This window comes from Phoca vitulina, unplaced genomic scaffold (genome assembly GCF_004348235.1).
Source record: "Phoca vitulina isolate PV1807 unplaced genomic scaffold, GSC_HSeal_1.0 scaffold46, whole genome shotgun sequence".
Classification (NCBI taxonomy): domain Eukaryota; kingdom Metazoa; phylum Chordata; class Mammalia; order Carnivora; family Phocidae; genus Phoca; species Phoca vitulina.
In genome coordinates, this window is record NW_022589749.1 from 10,670,423 (window position 1) to 10,684,489 (window position 14,067).

The window sequence follows — 14,067 nt, forward strand, 5'->3', positions numbered from 1 at the left end:
GGGTTGGAGTGAGGTGGCCACAAGCCAAGGAATGCTTGCAGCCACCAGAGCAAAGAACCCCCTAGAAGCTTTGGAGGGAGTGCGGCCCTGCCAATACCCCGATTTCAGACTCCTGGCCCTCAGTGCTGTGAACAAATACATTTCTGTTGTTTTCAGCACCCCCCCCCCCCAACGTGGTGGTAATTTGCTAGGGCAGCCCCAGGAAACCAATGCTGGTAGCAGGGGACATCATTGTTCAAAATCTGTAAACGAGTTTGAACTCGGAACAGGACCTACTTGCCACCTTTTGGGGTTGGGCTGTTGCCGGTTCAGGCGGCCCCTAAAATCACCCTCAGGTTTAATAATTTGCTGAAAGGGCTCACAGAACTCAGAAAGGCCATCGCAGTCCTGGTTGTGGTTTAGTATAGCCAGAGGGTGCAGGTCAAACCCCACAGCAGGAGACGGCTGGGGCTGGGAGCTGCGCGTCCGTCTGGCAGAGTCGGCGTGCGGACAGCATTCGCTCTCACAGCAGCTCTGCGTGGCCACGGGCAGCGAGTGTCGCCACGCGGGGAAGCTCGTACATGGTGTCTAGGCTTTCAGCTGGGGACTGGTCGTGTAGGAATGGCCGATTGCTTGCATGGCTGACTTGAGTTTCCAGCTTCTCCAGAGGTCAGGCTGATACCATGGGGCCCAGAGTCACAGTTCTCAGGGCATCCCACGGGCTCTGAGGTGAACTCCTAGAATTTGGAGACACAGGGCCAGACCTTTCCTTGGGCTCATCCTTTACGGCACAGATGCACCTGTGTGCTCGAGCCTCGCCTCAGCTCTGGGAACTGCTAGGGCCTCATCTTGGAGGAGGCACCCGTTCCAGCATGTCGCTTAGTCCCTGGTCCCTATATCACGGCGTGGGGGCGGCCAGCAGAGGTCAATGGAAAAACACAGAAAAGAAATGTAAAAAATAGTGACTATCAGGACAGGTGAGTGTGAACGTGTCCATTGCCACATGTATACTGCACATATGTTGTCACAGTGCTTCGGGAAGTGGCACCTGTTTCCTTGTGTGAATCCGACAACATAGGTTTTGCATTTGGCTCATCACCAGGCCCTGTCCATGTATCTGGGAGGGGCCCCTGCTGGCCCGGCGGGTACTGGCAAGACCGAGACCACCAAGGATCTGGCCAAAGCCCTGGGCTTGCTCTGTGTTGTGACCAACTGCGGAGAAGGCATGGATTACAAGGTACGGTGGAGCGCTGAATGCGGGACGTGGGAGGAAGGCATTGCGCCCCACACTCCTCCATGAAAAGACGGGGCGACAGCTGGAAGAATGGAGCAGAAAAAAATCTTTGACCCTCAGTCTCAGAGCTTATACGTGTCTGCTTGTTAGCAGCATGCAGAGCAAACGTTGTAAACTGAAATGCCACCAGAGCTGCGTAGGTAATGTAAATGAGGACCGCAGCACGGGGAGACCGGGAGGGAGGTGAGGAGCCAGGCGAGGGCCGCGGCCGGCTGGAGGGCACTGCTGCGGCCCCAGGGGGCGCCACTCTCTAGCTGCGGTTAACCGCTACCACTTGGCGAAAATGGACCCCCGGCTGCTAGATTTTCCAGTATTTCAAGAGAAGCCAGAACTCTGGAGTTTTCCATGAAAATCCTTAATCTGTAAACTCCTGTGAATAGGAGAGCTGGCCCAGGAGGGTCCTGGAAGTCTTGCCAGAAAGATCCGTTAGTGGGGCGGTTGGCCTGCTGCCTCTACCAACCTGATGTTCACTGTTTTAATTTAGGGAATCTATCTGTAAATGTATCGCGTGCGATTTTAAAGGTAAAAATTGCCCTTGTGCTTTTTTTTTTCTTTTATGCTAGGCCATTGGGAAGATTTTCTCTGGCCTCGCCCAGTGTGGGGCTTGGGGCTGCTTTGATGAGTTTAATCGAATCGATGCCTCTGTGCTGTCAGTCATCTCCTCCCAGATTCAGACGATCCGAAATGCTCTGATCCATCAGCTAACCACGTTCCAGGTGGGCGCGAGCGCGCAGCCTGACCCGATCACATTCTCCGGGGTGGAAGCTTTGCCGCGTGACTTTAGAAACACCAGATGAAGATTTGACAGATTTTTGCTTTCAAATTGAGATGGTTGGGTTTCCCCCAAATTATCAGCCTCTTTGAGAATTAGGAACTGCAATATTCTAGAACTTCGAACGAATTCCAGTAGTAGAAGTAGTAGTAGCTACCGATGGGTAAGGCAGTGTTCTCAAGTAAGTGGTGGACAGAGCCCCCATTAAAGAAAAAAACATATTCTTGGTCACTTCCCAAGTTCGAGAAAACAGCAGTCTTCAAGATTAATGGTCCGATCAAAATGTCTTTCAATAGATGTTATCACACAAACACAAAATTTTGCCTTCCTACCTCGTCAAGTTAGAGGATTTTTAAGGTTGTTATCAAAACGAAAAGGCAGATTTGAAAAATTTTTGAGCATCCACCGATCTCTGCCCATCCAAGGATGCGTTTGTAGACCTGAGTTGGTAAGTCTGTATTAAGTTACAGCTGATGAGGCTGGATCAGAATTTGGAGAAACGTGATCTTATTACATAATTTAGATAGCCCAGAAGTGGGTTCTCTGACCAACGGGACCAGAGTGGCTGGGCCACGTCCCTGCACCGGGCCCCCTGGGATCCTAATGTGCTCCGCCGTTCCCCCTGTGACCCTGTGTTCCCAGCATTCTGTCATCCACATGCCACTCGCCCTGCACACACACCAGGCTCTGTCACACCAAACATGTTCCTGTCTGCCTGAAATTGTCCTTCCTTCCTTTGTGCCTGAAAACTCCTATATATCGTCCAGGGTCCTACAGAGCCTCATCAAGAAGTTCAGGGCACAAATTTGGCTTGGGCTGGTGAGGATTCACTTGTGGGTACTTCTGTGGCCCTGGCATCCCGCCTGCTTTTCTCCCAGATCTCAGTGAGGCTCACTGTCAAGAGATTATGTAAACTTGATCCTGTTAAACATTTTCAGGATTCCCATAAAGGCTTTGGATGCATTTTCTTTTAATTGGTTCTTCTGAAATATTTTAGGGCCAAGCTTACTGCTTCTGAGGGAGGGAAATTGAACCTGAAGTGCATTCTGGTTTGTAGAACCTGTGTTTTCTTTTTTTTTTTTTTAAGATTTTATTTATTTGTCAGAGAGAGCACAAGCAGAGGGAGTCAGAGGCAGAGGGAGAAGCAGGCTCCCTGCTGAGCAAGGAGATCCCAGAACCCTGGGATCATGACCTGAGCCGAAGGCAGATGCTTAACCGACTGAGCCACCCAGGCATCCCTAGAAGCTGTGTTTTTAAGAGCAGGCCTGTCTGTCCAGAAGGCAATCTGGGCCCCACATGGATATCAGGGAGTGGGTGAGGGCGGTCTCAGCGTGGGCTTGGGAGACAAGACAGTGGCTTCCTTCCTCGGGGCCGCATTAGCTCCCGAGGCAATCTGTACTTCATAAAAACACAGTTTTCTGTCTGTCTATGTGGTGGACCAGTGAAAGAAATAAAATAGTAAAATCTTAGAGAAAAAAGTTGAAACAGGTGAAACTGGACCGGAGGCTAAAGAAACTCAAAGTATAGGGGCATCTGGGGCATCCCCAGACTGCACTCCTTCCCAGCTTCAGCCACTTCTCAAGTGTGCAGAGCCTGGATTTGGATCAGGGTTAGGGGGAGGTCAAGGCTTGCCGCCTAGAACACTCAGGTCATAAGCACGAGGACTCCATGTTTAATGCCTGGAAACGGAAGGGAGTCAAAGGGTGGCCTCTGCCTTATACCTGTGAAGACAGACGGTCCCGTGGCTCTCCCAGCCCCCTTTCCCCGGTGGTGGGCCTGCTGGCCTTGTAACCGTCTTCCTTTCCTATCATCCTCCAGTTTGAAGGGCAGGAGATCTCCCTGGACTCGAGAATGGGCATCTTCATCACCATGAACCCGGGCTACGCGGGCCGCACAGAGCTGCCGGAGTCAGTGAAGGCCCTCTTCAGGCCCGTGGTGGTGATCGCGCCTGACCTGCAGCAGATCTGCGAGATCATGCTCTTCTCGGAGGGCTTCCTCTGGGCCAAGGTGCGGCCTCGTTAGCGCCCGGCCCGGCCATCCCAGGGAGCCTGGCTCCACTCTCAGACGGGGCACTTGGGAAGTTTGCATTCTGTGTGGCTTAGGTTTTTTTTGTTTTTTTTTTTGCTTTGCCTCTCTCCTCCTCCTGTCTCTTTTTAAAATTGTAAGTCTTATTTTTGAGTAATTTGACTCACAAGAAGTGGCAGAAATAGTGCAGAGTTCCACATGGCCCTCCCCCAGTGAGGACATCTTATACCCCCCAAGGCAGGTTGTCAAAACCGGGGAAGTGACGAGGGCACAGTGCTGTTAGCTCAGGTGCAGGCTTTACCCGGATTCCATCAGGCTTTACATCCTCTCTCTCTCTCTCTCTGGTGTGTATGTAGAGTTCTAGAACATTCTGTCACGTGTGTGGCATAACCAGCTCCACACTCCCGATACAGAGCTGGGCCATCACCACAAAGAAAGCCCCTCCTGTCATCCCCTGGTAACACACCCTCCGCCCACGCTGACTCCTGGCAACCACCTGTCATTCTTTGTCGTGACAGTCGGTCACTTCAAGAATGTTCTGTGCATGGAATCATACGTATGTAACCCTCTTTGATGGGCTTCTTTCACTTAGCCGCATACCATGAGAATAGGTGGCTTTTAAAACACGCAGACGCACACAAGCACACATGCACACAATCTCCTTTATCATCTTATAAAATATGTATAAAAAAGTATGCACCTGTATTTTCCCAGAAGGTTCTGGAAAATGTGCAAAATAGCAAATACTTTCAACACAAAGGGTTGTGAGGTTTCTTTTGTGTAATTTTTTTTAAAAAGGCTCTTACTGCTCGCATGTTGTCCGGATTTTGAACAGGAGTGTTGGGATCTCTGGTTCTTAGTCCCCACGCCATCCTTAGGGAGCAGCAGGCTTTGAATACTTGAGGTAGTCGTCCACATCAGTGGCTACATCAGTAGTCTATGAGTGGCTGATTCGTCTTGAAAAATGAGTTACAGGAGAAGCTTTTTTTTTTTTTATAAAAAAGATTTTATTTATTTATTTGAGAGAGACCGAGAGCAAGAGAGAGAGAGCATGCGTGAGCAGGAGTTGAGGGGAGGGACAGAGGGAAAGGGAGAAGCAGACTCCCTACTGAGCAGGGAGCCCGATGCGGGGCTCAGTCCCAGGACCCCAGGATCATGACCTGAGCTGAAGGCAGATGCTTAGCCGACTGAGCCACCCAGGCGCCCCCAGGAGATTTAATAATATGTTCAGGTCCAAATAAACAGGAAGCACATCTTCAGAGTGTGATTGCTAGGGTTTAAAAAGTTGGACGGGTTCTATTCTTTAAGCCAGTGAAGATCTTCCTCAGCTTTCAAAGACAGTCCTCAAAGTTTGGTAAGACCTGCATTCTCTGAAATTAGTGCCTAATTTGTCCTCGTTGAAAACGAAGGCCCCACACTAGGGTGTTGCTCTAGGAGGCAGTGCTCCACCTGAACACCTTTATGTCCATTTTCTTTGTGGAATGGTGTCCTGTTGCTTTCGGGTCATTTTCTTTCTTTGCTTTTCATTGTCTTTGATCACAAAAGACCCTGGCCAAAAAGATGACCGTCCTTTATAAGCTGGCCCGGGAGCAACTCTCCAAGCAACATCACTATGATTTTGGACTGAGAGCCCTGAAGTCCGTGTTGGTAATGGCTGGAGAGCTGAAGAGAGGCTCTTCTGATCTTAGAGAGGTAGGGGGCCATGCATGCGGGCGTCCTCCGGGGCTTCCTCCAGTTCTCCCGCACCGAACAAACACTGGGGTGAGAAGATGGGCTACAGTACGGTCCCCACTGGAAAGTTTTAGTCTTCGCTGTCACTTCATTTGGTTGCTGGCCTTAATTGAGTCTCTTATAATTTATTATTATTTTTTTTTCTAATTTGACTAATTATCATAGGCCAAGTTGAAGGTCTTCACAGCACCGAAGTGTCTGCAGGAAGGTGGGGTGGAGGGGTGGGGACAAACCCCGTTCTCAGGAAGACATGAGCCTAAGTTTGTGGTATTTTTTCTGCTTTGCAATAAAAGCATGAGACTTCCTCTAAAGCAGACATCAGCCATTGCTGTTTTGTGGGCAGTAGGCTCCCATGTTTCTCTAGCGACTACACTTGCAGTGCTGTAGGTCTTATATTTTATATACAATTTCGTTTTATATTTCATAAGTGGATTTCTAGACTAGTCCCTGGGTCTTTCGGAAATATCTTTGAAGACGTCTCTTCCGTTCCATCCAGGATGTGGTGCTGATGAGGGCCCTTCGAGACATGAATCTGCCCAAGTTCGTATTTGAGGACGTCCCTCTTTTCCTTGGTTTGATTTCTGACCTGTTTCCTGGACTAGACTGCCCGCGCGTCCGCTACCCCGATTTTAACGATGCCGTGGAGCGGGTGCTGGAGGAGAGTGGCTACGTTGTTCTACCTGTCCAGGTAAGATGGTGTGCAAATGAGTCCACAGGCGGTGTCTGGGTCCTTCCCATTTGAAAAAAATTAAATGTGGTAAAACACACCTAACATTTACCGTCTTAAGCATTTCTCTCTCTCTTTTTTTTTTTTTTATTGTGGTGAAGTACCCATAACGAAAATTTCCATCTTACCCATTTTTCATACAGTTTAGCAATGTTAAGTATATTCATATTGCTGTGAAACAGATCTCCACAACTTCTCCATCCTGCAAAACTGACACTCTGTCCCCATTAACCAACAACTCCCCATTCCCCTCCCTAGTCCCTGGCACCCACCCTTTATGTCTCCATGAATCTGACTCCTCTGGGGACCTCATGTAAGTGGCATCTTGCGGCATTCATCCTTTCGTGACTGGCTTATTTCACTCAGCATGTTCTCATGGCTCATGCATAGTGTGGCAGGTGTCAGAATCACCTTCCTTTTTGAGGCTGAGTCCTATTCCACGGTATGTACATACCACCCTCCAGGTGTTTTTGGTATAATGTGATAAGTATTTCGTTTTGGGGTCCCACCATCTCATGTTCTCTCCCCACCCCAAACTTTTTCTTTTTTCCAGAGTCACACTTACAAGAAAAATTAAATTAGATGTTACTGATAAGATTTTGATCGTCTGAAGTCTGTAAGGTTGTATATGTTGTCAGTAAGCCATAAATTATTGCCAGAGTGTTCTGCTGAGGGTGTAAATGCCTAAGGCTGCAGGACCAGAGTGGCCGCCTCTGGTCAGGCTGTCTCAGGGTGTCAGGCTCCCCAGAGGCCTCGGGCTGCGGCAGCAGGTACCAGCCACAGATGAGAGAGCTCTCTGCACCTTTCCTGACCCTGACGTTTTCTTCTGGATGTGGTTGTTTAGGAAGGGAATGTGAAATGGCGTAGTAGCTATGGAAAAATAGTCTAGCAGAGTCCCAAGATGTTAACCATAGAGTTACCATATGCCCCGGAATCCCACTCCTGTGTACCTACCCAGGGGAAATGAAAACATAGGTCCACGTAAGAACTTTCACACAAGTGTTCGTAGCACCATTATTCGTAAGAGCCCAGAAATAGAAACAATGCAGATGTTCACCCATGGATGAATAAACCCGATGCAATCTATCCACACAGTGGACTAGTACCCAGCCACAAAGAAGAAGTCAGTCCTGACCCACGCCACAACGTGGATGGACCGTGAGAACATGCGAAGTGAGAGTAGCCAGACACGAAGGCCTACATGTACCGTGTGAGCGGTGCCAGCAGCTGGGGGGTGGGGCTGGGAAGAGGGGATGAATGAATGCAGAGTTTTGGGGGTGATGAAAATGTTCTAAAATTGAATGTGGTAATGCCGCACATACTAAGACCCAATGAACTGCACACTTAAATGGCTGAATTGTGTGGTATGTGATTTATAACTCAACAAAGCTGTTGAGAAAACAAAAAAAAAAAGATGTGTTTACTCCTGCCAATGGTTGCCCCACAGGTGGATAAAGTGGTTCAGCTGTTCGAGACCATGTTAACCCGCCACACGACCATGGTGGTGGGGCCCACCGGAGGGGGCAAGTCCGTGGTCATTAATGCTCTGTGTCAGGCCCAGACCAAGTGAGTATGACCCCGAGGGGAGGGCCTGGTTGCCAGGGTGGTGTCTCGGTCAGGATGGTGGTGGTATCACCTAACCCCACTTTGCTTTCTCAATTCCTGGGAGGTAAAATTTGTCGGAAAACACTGCCTTTTAAAAAAATTTTTATTTATTTATTTATTTATTTAATGTATTTAGAGAGTTGGGGGAGGGGGGGACAGAATCTCAAGCAGACTCGTGCTGAGCGTGGACCCTGATGTGGGGCTCGATCTCACGACTCTGAGATCATGACCTGAGCTGAAATCAAGTCAGATGCTTAACTGACTGAGCCACCCAGGTGCTCCAAACACTGCATTTTTTTTTAAATTGTGAAAGCAAAAAGTTCATTCATGTTTGAAACTACATATAGCTACCAAAAGAAGACATTTTTAATCCAGGTGTAATCCAGTTAGAAAGGAACACAAAACATTTTTAATGCCTTGGACGTATGGCCACCAATTATTTTCATGACCCAGTCATCTTCAGAATTAAATACAATACAAAAAGAGAGAAGGGGGGGACCCATTACACAGGGTCAATATTCAGTCCTGAGTACTGAAATCTGAACACATCAGTGTCCTAAACACCATGTTAGACTCAGAGCGTCTCTACTTGTTTCATTGCTGATTTGCTAGTTTAGAAGGCAAAACAGTGACCCTTTCGTGCATCAGACTATGACTGGGTTTATCTGTGAGAGGAGTGTTTCACAAACAGCCTTATAAGGGTATTTTGAAAATTAACTTGTTAAGTTATATTTTCTTGGTGTTCAGGTTGTCCTTCCAAGTAAATCAGGACACTCACAATACTATTATGGTATCAGAGTGGCCAAAAACAGAGTGTCATCTCTCCAAAGGCCTTATTATCGCCAGCCCAGCGGGAGCATTGCTGCTCCAAGGGAAAGGGACCTCACACTCCTAATACAGAATATTCTGAAGACCTGTAGTGAATGTAGTGCCTATCCTTATACTGAGTTGGTTCTTCTGACTTCTCACTTTTCTCTTAGGCAAGAACTAGCTTCCAGAAAGACTTCACTGCATGCTAATATTCCAGCAAAAATCTAAATCAAGCCTTATAATCTTTGTGACTAACATTTCTAGATAGTCTATAAAGCTAATGAGTGTCATTTTTTTTTTCTTATTTCTTCTTACGTTTCTTATGAGAAAACCAGTGGACAGTGGCTTACTGATTTTAAATGGGCATGCCATAGCCATCCTGCCTTTTATTCTTTTTTTAAAATATTTTACTTATTCATGAGAGATAGACAGAGGCAGAGGGAGAGCCTGATGTGGGGCTCGATCCCAGGACCCTGAGATCATGACCTGAGCCAAAGGCAGATGCTTAACCCTGAGATCATGACCTGAGCCATCCAGGTACCCCTGCCTTTTATTCTTTAATTAATTCATCATAGGTAATTGATAGAACTTCATTTACATGTGTGTATTTACATGTCACCAGGATTTTTATTTACTTATTTAGTTAATTATGAACTACTGTTTGTGTGAAGTCTGGTTTTCTGTAGATGAATTAATCCCATAATGTTACAGGAATTTATAGGCATTATGGTGGCAAATGCCCTGTCTACACAATTTATAAAGTCAGCAACACAGAGCAGATATCCTGTAAATATGAGGGATTGAACATTAATAGTCCAAGGGTGTGTTATGTTGTCCTGGATGACTATTATCTCCTATAAGCTAATTAAGAAATATTTACATAAATTGTCATAGGCATGAACATATAACTTAGCTTCTCGATGCCCTCAAGGCAAAGCTGTGTTTTTAGTTCAGACCTTACTTGTGTTGGGGCCACATTTTCGGTGAAACATGGTTCCCTTGCATTTAGTGTAAGCCATTAACAGTAAGTGGGAAGCCCAGGGGAGAGTTTGTGTGGGTTGTGTTGTATTTTATTTTATTTAAATTCGATTAGCCAACATATAGTAGTACATCATTAGTTTCAGATGTGTGGATTGCATTTTAATTCTGGATTGGATCTAAAACATCAAATCCCCACACAGGTGGCCCAGACTGTTTTCCTAATGCGTTTAGGCCACCTGGACCACAGCTGAAGCCTCTCCTTTGATTTAGGCTTGGGCTGATGACAAAGTTGTACATCCTGAATCCCAAAGCCATGAGTGTCATAGAGCTCTATGGCATCCTGGACCCCACTACCCGAGACTGGACAGATGGGGTGCTGTCAAACATCTTCAGGGAGATCAACAGGCCAACAGATAAGAAGGAGCGAAAGTGAGTACCTTTGTGAGTAGGAGAGAGCCTGGGTTAGTTCATGTTAATTATCTAAATGTTATGGGTAAAAAAGACAATGTACAGTATTGCAGTTTCATGCATGGATGCCCACAGACTTAGAGTCAGATGTTGAGGGCCCTGTTCACAAAGTACCGGGTGGGATCTTAGTTCTCTATGTGTTATCTCTGTCTCCTTTGACTGTGAGGATACTCTCCGCTCTGTAAGGGTACTTGTCATTGGAGAAGGGCCCACCTGGATAATCTAAGATGCTGTCATCTTGAGATCTTTAATTACATCAGCAAAGACCCCCCTTTCCCCCCAAATAAGGTCTCATCACAAGTTCTGGATGGACATATCTTTTGGGGGCCACCATTCAACCCATTGCACATGGGTATATAAAATATTTCCCTTTTCTCTTAACCTTACCATGAGAAAACTTGGTGTAAAAACCAGTGATAAATAGCCATTGCTATTCAGTCTCAGTTTCAAGAAAAAAATGAGATCGTGGTACTGTCTGTCTCCATGGACAGCTGCTACTGAGCTTCTGCAGATTGTTCCTATGCCAGAATGCAGGTCTGTGTTGTCAGCCCTCCAGTCTGCAAGAGAAGCAAGACATCCAGATTTTTGTGTGAAGTTTCTTAATTCTTAATTTCTCAATTCAATGTTGCTGACTGACTCAAACAGTTTTTGTAAGATTATTTATTTGAGGGAGAGAGAGTGCACGAGTGGAGGGGTAGAGGGAGAGAATCCCCAAGCGTAGTCCCTGCTGAGCACCGAGCCCGAAGTGGGACCTGAGCCCATGACCCATGAGATCATGACCTGAGCAGAAACCAAAAGTTGGACGCTCAACTGAACAAACCGCACAGGGGCCTGGACTCAATTTTTATGTTGTTGTTGTTGTTTTTCCATTTGATTTTATGCGTCAAAGCTCTGGACCAAGTTGGGTGCTCTGTCACAGGTCCTGGGACAAAACTCCAGGAAAAAGACATCAGCATGAATGGGGAGGTTCATGAACTTTACATAAAGCAAAGGCTTTTAAACATGCAGTCTAGTTGTTTATAGCTGTAGACATGACTGGTTTTCTTTATTTCTCCAGGTTGGGGATTTACAGTATGCCTCTTCCAAAGCTTGGCTTACTTTTCTTTGCTACAGGTGTATTTTATTTGATGGTGATGTAGATGCTCTGTGGGTGGAAAACATGAATTCTGTGATGGATGACAACAAGCTGTTGACGTTGGCCAATGGTGAGCGCATTCGGCTTCAAGCACACTGTGCTCTGCTCTTTGAGGCAAGTAGTGATGAAAAATAATTTTTAATATGTCTTTTAATTAAAAATTTAAATGTTCATTAAATTGGTAGTAAATATAGATGACTAAAGAAAACCCAAACAATGCAGAAGAGTTTTTATGATGAGTACAACTCAGTACTCCCCCTACTCCTCTTATCCCTCTTTATTGAATCCCAGAAGTAACTACTTTTCACTCTTGCATTACTTCTTCTGATCATTATCCTAGTTTCAGTAAATAACACACTTAGCATGCTGTTCCTTCCTTCCAGTCTATGCTATGACTGCTATGAAAGTGAGAGTTCATCTCTCATGCCACTAGCTTACTCCCCTCTTCAGAATACTATATTGCTAAATCAGTTAAATCAGTAAACAGTATTTGCATTATTATGTATATGGAAATATTTACTGTAGAGCCAACTAATATACTGTTATTATGTTTACTTTCTTTTAGAGTCTTTTTTTTAAATCTGGAGTTTGTAGTTGCCTTCTTTTTTCTCTCACACTATTTGCCTTTAACTTTTCTTCATTTGTTTGAAATTTTCAAACTTTCTATCATATCTTTTGAACCTGTTTCACAGTGGTGGCCCTGAGACTTGCTTTCACTTTGGCTTAATGTCAATGCTGTTTTTAACTTGGCCTGCAAAATTTGTCGATGCATGAATATTTGTGCATATCATTCTTATTGGTTGACTGAACTGTGTTTTTTCATAGAAAGATAAGTGTGTTATATTTATAGTGTAGGTGCATACCTATTAAGTTTTATACTACCCAATCTCAACTATGTTTTAAAAAAGTGAAGAAAAAAGACTGAGAGGAAAATACTCCAAAACAATGTTTGTTTCTTGGTGTTGGGATTTTGGATAACTTATTTTCTCCTCTATAGTTTTCTATTTTTGTCAGGTAGTCTAAAGTATATTAATTTTCACATTAATTTATAGTTAAAGAAAACTTAAAAAGGTGCTACATCAGAATGTATAATCTTCCCATGATAAACTTAAGTGTTCAGTTAGAAGCCTCATGAAAGCTGTGTTAATCTGGGTATGACATGGGTTTTATGCAGTTGAAAAAACTTTACATAAAACAAAGGCTTTTAAACATGCAGTCTAGTTGTTTATAGCTGTAGACATGACTGGTTTTCTTTATTTCTCCAGGTTGGAGATTTACAGTATGCCTCTCCTGCAACTGTGTCTCGATGTGGAATGGTTTATGTGGATCCTAAAAACTTGAAATATCAACCATTCTGGAAAAAATGGGTTAATGAAATACAAAACAAGGTGGAAATTATTTCTAAAATGAACTTAAAAGTTATTAGTACTAGTGGTTAGTTGGATAAACATAATCCAGAGGGATGTTTGTAGTTAAAGCCATGACCTTGACCTTGATCTGTCTATGATCTTAAGCACTTAGTGTTATCAATAAATTGGATGAAAACATGGAAGATACACTTAGGAGATTTCCAGATAATTCCATAACTGATGGGATAGGTAATGATTTTGATAATATAGATCAGGGGCTGACAATTTTTTCTGTAAAGGGATAGAGAGTAAATATTTTAAGGTCTGTGGGCCATGTGGTTTCTTTTGCAACTACTGAACTCTGCCATTGTGGCCTGAAAGCAGCCACTGTAGGTGAATGGGCATATCTATGTACCAATAAAACTTTATTTACATAAACAGGTGGTGGGCCAGATTTGGCTTGCGGGTTGTAGTTGGCAAATCCTGGTTCAACCAGGCCCAGCTATTAAGAGACTTGTCTCTAGAGGGGCTGGGCCCAGCTTTTGCTTAATTGGATGAATGTTGTGTGTGAAGGACCTAGCTTGTCATGTAATTGAGTTCTGATGGTTTTAGTTAACTTCAAACTCTGTCATGTGTCACGTGGCTGCTAAAACCTGTATCATTGTACAAAAGGCTTCATTAAAAAGTGCAGAGTGGGAGCCTGGGTGGCTCAGTCAAGCGCCTGCCTTTGGCTCAGGTCATGATCCCAGGGTCCTGGGATCGAGCCTCACATCAGGCTCCCTGCTCAGTGGGAAGTCTGTTTCTCCCTCTGTCCCTCCCCCTGCTTGTGCTCTTGCTCTTTCTCTCTCTCAGATAATTAAAAAAAATCTTAAAAAAAAAAAAAAGTGCAGAGATAGGTGTGACAGTCATGTGAAGGTTGTGAGGCCCACACACATGTGAAGATTTGACCACACCCAGGACACCATGACCATATTCTCAAAGTATCACTAGAAGGACCATTAGGCTGATAGTGAATTGGAAACCAGGACATAATTATCCCACAGAAGAGAAGACCAAGGGGAACATGATAGGACCATGGGAGGCATTGCTGTAAGGGAGAGAGGGCTGTCTAATGGCCCATGCAATCTCTGGTGGTCCTCAATGCCTTGATAGGGAGAGGGGCCTTCTGCTGCTTTGCACTCTTTGCAAGTT

The 14,067-nt window shown here is 45.2% G+C and overlaps 1 protein-coding gene across 1 annotated transcript in view; it reads left to right on the plus strand.

Moving 5' to 3' along the window:
* The window catches only part of DNAH10 (dynein axonemal heavy chain 10), a 129,574-nt gene that overhangs the window by 63,060 nt on the left and 52,447 nt on the right, over positions 1-14,067 (plus strand). Inside the window, exons 33-41 of the mRNA XM_032431401.1 lie at positions 1,082-1,216; positions 1,837-1,989; positions 3,864-4,052; positions 5,616-5,762; positions 6,298-6,489; positions 7,976-8,094; positions 10,195-10,353; positions 11,506-11,641; positions 12,793-12,915. Of these exons, the coding sequence (XP_032287292.1) occupies positions 1,082-1,216; positions 1,837-1,989; positions 3,864-4,052; positions 5,616-5,762; positions 6,298-6,489; positions 7,976-8,094; positions 10,195-10,353; positions 11,506-11,641; positions 12,793-12,915 (1,353 nt within the window). The remainder of the gene's footprint in view (positions 1-1,081; positions 1,217-1,836; positions 1,990-3,863; positions 4,053-5,615; positions 5,763-6,297; positions 6,490-7,975; positions 8,095-10,194; positions 10,354-11,505; positions 11,642-12,792; positions 12,916-14,067) is intronic.